The sequence below is a fragment of the Gossypium hirsutum genome, chromosome D05 (genome assembly GCF_007990345.1).
Source record: "Gossypium hirsutum isolate 1008001.06 chromosome D05, Gossypium_hirsutum_v2.1, whole genome shotgun sequence".
NCBI lineage: Eukaryota > Viridiplantae > Streptophyta > Magnoliopsida > Malvales > Malvaceae > Gossypium > Gossypium hirsutum.
The window spans coordinates 25,762,784-25,769,028 of NC_053441.1; the positions used below are offsets into that span (position 1 = coordinate 25,762,784).

The following is a 6,245-nucleotide window of genomic DNA, read 5'->3' on the forward strand; positions in this document are numbered from 1 at the left end:
GAGGGTAGCTTAAAATACTTACAATTTTAATGATTAAACCGAGACTTTTAAATCTAAGCAATAATCTCAATTTTTTTCGGAATACATGTGCAAACAGCATATTTTAATCCCTAATAAGTATTCAAAAAGTCATGTATATCCACTTCAAACCACGAATACAATATACTAAACTGTCCACAATTGCCATCGTATTTATAATTTTACAATTTTTCTCCAAATGATTCTTAAAAAGTCGATGTATTAATTTTTTTTAGAAATATTTTGAATAAAACAATTAGTCATGTTTATTTGAAAAAAAAAAGATTTTAATTTTAGAGACGATAATATTAAAAAAGGAAACTCGAACCTAAATAATAAAATGGAGATAAAAGAAAGTACAGTTGGAATGTTTGACATGAAGATCAAAAGTGAGAAAAAGCATCAAGGCATGTGCCAACAGTTTTCGTTACTTTCTTTTCCTCTTCTTTTTACATAACTTTATTAAGATTATTACCTCCAATTGGAATAGATTTGCTAAGAAAATTAAATGTAATTTTTTTTATTTAATAAAAGTTGTGATATTGAATCAGTAAATATCATCTAAATTAGATTTTAATTATGTATAATTGAAATGCATCAATCTCGGGTACCACTATAGATAATTAGTATGTATGAATTTAAAATTAATTATTATGTTAACTAAACCTATTTACAAAGTCAGAATTCTTTATAGTTATACTCTCTTTCAATTACTTTATGGCGTCTAAACACATACTTACTAACAAATATTCGATTACGATACAAAGAATATATTAAGATTTTTTTTTTATGTAAAACACAGATCAGGTTGGGTTTCTTCATATTTATTTTGAATTTTATAGACTTTATATAAAAGTATTAAAAAAATAAAAACAACCCATAATAATATTTATTATATTTTATAAAATAATAATATCATTTTCTAACTGAATTACTCGTTACACGAGATAAACCCAAAATAAGGAGGAAAAAGAAAAAACAAATTCCACGTGCGCCTTTCAACTTGACGGATGTGTTGATGCCCGTCATGGATTTCTGATTTCATTTTCGTAGTTTTTTAAGAAAAATGTGTACATATATTGGAATATGGTCCAACTGCATTACATTGCATCCCAAGCCCACCATAAAATTGTGAACCCCCCAACCCACTGTACTCCACAAAGATTTCAATTTAATCCTTAAAATGGAGGTGTTACAAACATGCAAGCCGAAAACGGTATCCGTTCTTTGAGCTGCTTACCTACCTCCTCATCAACTTATCCCAGACATAACCAGAAATGGTGATTTCTGTTCATGAAAGCTGCGGATTTTTTTACACAGATTCAAAACAACATAACCAAAACACGGATATTTATCACAATGACATTCATCATGTCTCAAACCTACAAGAAGGGATCCAATACGCTACCCTGCATTATAACTGTAACTACCATTATTTCTTTTCTTACAAAAGAATCGACTCACATTTACTGAAAGAGTGTCCCCGTCTTCAAGTAAAGAGGTTTTCATCTTGTCGCTGGAATATGAACCAGTCCAAGGGTAGATGGTGACATAAAAGAACACTTGGGATTTCTTCGAATCTACAGTAAAAAGCCCGTTTGGAACGGTACTTGGATTCGGTGTCGTCCACCTGTATCGAGATTTTCCTACTAAAATCTCTAATCTGTCCTTTACATAACCTGCTCACCAATCAAGTCTAAACCAACCACAAGGAAGGATATACCTTGAAACAGCAAGAAATAGAAATGGATTCCCTGTGCAGACAGTAGGCTCCTAGCTGATGCCGTTAGAAGAAGGAATGCTAGTGCTAATTCCTTTGTATATATCCGATTATGCTTCTTTTTCCTAGCCTTTTGTTCTTGCAGGATTTCGGCTTTAATTTCATCAAGATCAGGTTCTGATCCCCGAAGCTGATGTTTCGGGTCTTTCTCAATCAACGACACAAGGTCACTCTCCGATGATCGACCCGATTTTTTTGTAACCACCCACTCGTATGCATTACCGAGTTGGAATAGACCAGAGATCATGGCGTTGAACTTGGTCACTGACATGGTGTTCTCGAAAAGAAGGTAAGGTACAATGAATGGGAAGGATTTCGGGGCCGGAAGGATGTTGAGGAATGACATTAAAGCAGGGACGTAACAGACAACCCATGCTGGAAGCTCAGCCTCAGGAATAAACATCGTCATGGGGAGAATTATGCAGAAAAGAGTGAAAGAGTAAAACGGTAGGATCAGTTTTCTTAGCAGAAAGAAGAGAAATATCATATTGAATTTCTTCCAGAAGCTAATCTGCATCGGTTAAAATAGAGAACAAGAACAAAGTTAGGAATCGGAAACTTGGAATCAACGCCGGAACTACTGAATTTGACAAAATAGGATCATTGTTGCATTAACCAAAGAGTGCTTCAAAAATGTATTCACCTTAGCATGGATAATATCGGGCAAACAGAGACGGAATAATTGCATTGGTCCGGAGTGCCATCTATGCTGTTGCTTTCTATAAGCTTCATAAGATTCAGGAAGTTCACACTGACACTGAACAGATAATAAGAAAACAATAAACATTAACTCTCAACAAAGTGAATAACTGCTAAATTCAATTGGCAATATTACGTATTAAACTCAAGCTATACCTCGACATCATTGAGAAAAACAAACTTCCATCCTTGAAGATGAGCACGGACGGCGATATCCATGTCCTCAACTGTTGTCCTCTCAAGCCATCCACCAGAATCCTCCAAAGCCTTAATCCTCCAAACCCCGGCAGTTCCGTTAAAACCAAAGAAATTAATCAAAACACCATTCACTTGTTGCTCAACCTCAAAGTGAAATGACAAATTTATGTTTTGCAATCTTGTTAGCAGATTCTCATCCTTATTCACAAAGGACCACCTTGCTTGAACTAACCCTACATCCTCATTGTCCTGTAAGAATACAACCAAAATCTATCACTTCAACTAATCCTAAAACATACTAACTTGTTCTTGACTTAACAAAATTGCACTCAACTCAAGGTAGAGGCAGTTAATTTTAGTTACCTTAAAATGGGGGATGGTTCGTTTGAGGAAATCATGGGTCGGCTGGAAATCGGCATCGAAAATGGCAACAAATTCATAGTCTTTGACATAACTACAACTCATGGCAGACTTAAGATTACCAGCTTTGTAACCATCTCGGATTACTCGATGTCGATACACAATGTTGGCACCTACTTGCTGCCATTTATGCACTTCTTCTTCAATAAGCAGCTGAGTCATTGGATCATCAGAATCATCCAAAACTTGAATCAAAATTTTCGACTTTGGCCAATCCAATTTACACACTGCAGCAATGGAGTGTTGGTAAACCTGCAAAAATCAAAATCAAATCCCAATCATAAACAAAACATGGGTTGGTTTTAAATGATAAATATTTTTCTTGGTTTTTACCTCTCTTTCATTACACATAGGGATTTGAACGAGAACCATGGGGAAGAAGCCATTTTCGCCGGTTTCAAGATCCGCAACAGTGTCTTCTTTGGGAATTGGCTTGATTTTTTTGACACGGATCCAAAAACAACATAAACAGAGGATTAACCTATCTAAGCTTTGGATTAAGAAAAGGACAATGCAGACATTCGCGAGGAACTGAAGCGGGGGAGCAACGAACCCGACCCGAATCAAGAGCCAATTAGAATATAGCCAGTCGAAGAAATCTCTAACACCAAATGGGGCCGTGAAAATGTACTGTAATTGAAGATTTGAAGCACGGAAATGCCAGCCTTTATAATACGCAGCAATCTCGAAACCGAGTAAGAACAAAGAAAACCAAAGGAACACTTTGATGCAATTATAAAACCTGGTTTTAACGGTTTTGTTCTCGAAGGAGGAAGTGCTTTCGGTGTCGGTTCGACCAGAGGCGACTCGACGGCGGATGGCTGGACCGATACCGGCCAATGTGGAGGCAACGGAGGTTAAGTAACCGGCGGCGCGGTGGGCCTTTAAGAGGAGGACCCACGTGAGTTGCTTGGCGTTTTTGCCACGCGCTTTGGCTCGCGTATCGGTTGGGTTGTTTCCGATGAGGAAATCGTCTTCCGATGGACCTTCCAGCTCGACCATCGACCAGTCTGGGTTGTCCATTTTGACAACCACTGGGGTTCCTTTATGAACACCTTTTGCCCACCAATCAAACGATGGCGCCATTGTTGGTTCTTTCTCGTCCTTGAAACTTGGCTGTTGGTTCGATCTTGACGGCGAACGAATTGAAGAAACAAAATGTGGTAAAAAAAACTAAAAAATTAACAACATTATCAAATTATCAGGGGAAAAAACAGAAGCCCGAGAAGAAATCAAACGGCAAAATAAAAGCTTTGGGTTTTGAAGATGAGCTACACGGTTCCATAAAAGCTCTCTTCATTGAACCACAGGTTTAAAAACCCAAAAAATGAAGAAGAGAGAATTGGGGAAATGGTGTAACAGCTCAACACGTCCTTGATTGTGATTTTCTGGAAAAATAACAGATTTTTTTGAACAATAATTACCATAATATCGAAATAAGACACAATTTTGACAATAATCTTGGTTTACGTCCTTTTACCGTTTATGGATACAAAATCTTTAACAACAAAATGACATTTGAAGTTCCGACAAGGACAGATTTTCCCTTTTTGATTCTTCTCTTTCCCTCGTTAAATTTTAAATAATAAATCCAGCAACGACCTATAACAACATGAACTGGAACCCTAGTAATAATAAATATCATCGGACGAATGAATTTCAGAGTGCGCCGGCGGTGAAAAATCAAGAGATTTTTCCCGCGTGTAAAAGGAATGGCGACCTTCGATCCTCTTTCTTTGGGTTTGGCGTTGTTATTTTCGCGTGTGATTAAACAACCAATTAAGATTCTGAAATTAAATATAATAAATAGATAAATAAATCAAATCTGAGTAAATGATTACGCGCGCAAATGTAGGCCAAGCTCCGCAAAGTTCAAAGCAATCTATTGGGTAAACTACCAAAATAGTCACATTTGTTTATTTTAGATTACATTTTAGTACTTGTGTTTGGAATGTTACATTTTAGTCACTGACCCGTTAATTGCCGGTAACGGTAAGCTTGCGCAGCAAGTTAAATCATCATTTCAAATAAAAATTTTAGATTAATTTATACAATGGTCCCTATATTTTTTTATTTTGAGCAATTTAATTTTTTTCCTCTTATATTCTTTTAACTTTCCTTTTTATTATTATTTATTTTCCATTCTCTTCTGCTTCTCCCTCTGTCTTCCTCCATTCTCCATTTCTTTTAATGTAGTTTTTTTTATAGTTTCCATTTGTTAAAACTAGTCCTTATACTTTTATTTTTTTGAACAATTTAATTTTTTTGAGTGAGATGAGCTTGTGGACTAGTTTTAACAAATGGAAAACATTAAAAAACTACTTTAAAAGAAATGAAGAAGGGAGGAAAATAGAGGGAGAAGCAGAAGAGAATGAAAAAAAAAAAGAAAGTTAAAAGAACATAAAAGAAAAAATAAATTGCTCAAAATAAAAAAATATAGGGACCAATTGTAGAATTTAACCTAAAATTTCCTTTTGAAATGATGATTTAACGTGCTACATCAGCTTACCATTATACCGTTAACGGTAATTAATGGCTAAATGACTAAAATGTTACAATGCGATAACGTAAATGACTAAAAGGTAGCATTTCAAACATAAATGACTAAAATATAATCTGAGGTAAATAAAAGTGACCATTTTAATAGTTTATCCCAATCTATTTAACATTGCTGAAATGGTTCTTCTACTCTATATAAATATATATATTAATTTCCTCAATTTTAATTTTCTACTAATCAAATTTTTACATTTTAATTTTGACTTAAGTTCATTACTTCAAAATTGCTATTAATTTCCTTGTAGATTTAATCTTTATTAATATCTATAATTTTTGAATTTTAAAATTTCAACCATAACTTAAATGATAGTTAGATCCATTAACTAAAATGATGTGATTTTTTGTGACTACTATATGAAAATAATAAGTTGACATGGGATTATACGTATGATAATATGTTTACCGATTAAAGTACCTGGAAGGTCCTTGTATTATAAGGACTAGATCAAATTAATCCCTCTATTATTTGTGGATCAATTTAATTTAGTCTCTATACCATTAAAAAGAATCGAATAAGTCCAAATTGAAATCGAGTTAACATTAAAAATGTATTGAAAATTATTTGTTTTAA

At 34.5% G+C, this 6,245-nt stretch overlaps 1 protein-coding gene across 1 annotated transcript; it reads right to left on the reverse strand.

The window, feature by feature from the left end:
* Positions 1-1,037: 1,037 nt before the first annotated feature.
* LOC107905211 (probable xyloglucan glycosyltransferase 12) lies at positions 1,038-4,879 on the reverse strand. The gene is made up of 6 exons (XM_041094466.1): positions 4,596-4,879; positions 3,449-4,503; positions 3,059-3,367; positions 2,654-2,944; positions 2,442-2,555; positions 1,038-2,309 (listed from the first exon to the last, which is right to left on the reverse strand). The coding sequence occupies exons 2-6, from the start codon at positions 4,199-4,201 to the stop codon at positions 1,689-1,691; spliced, it is 2,088 nt and encodes a 695-aa protein (XP_040950400.1). The 5' UTR covers positions 4,202-4,503; positions 4,596-4,879; the 3' UTR covers positions 1,038-1,688.
* Between the last annotated feature and the right edge of the window lie 1,366 nt (positions 4,880-6,245).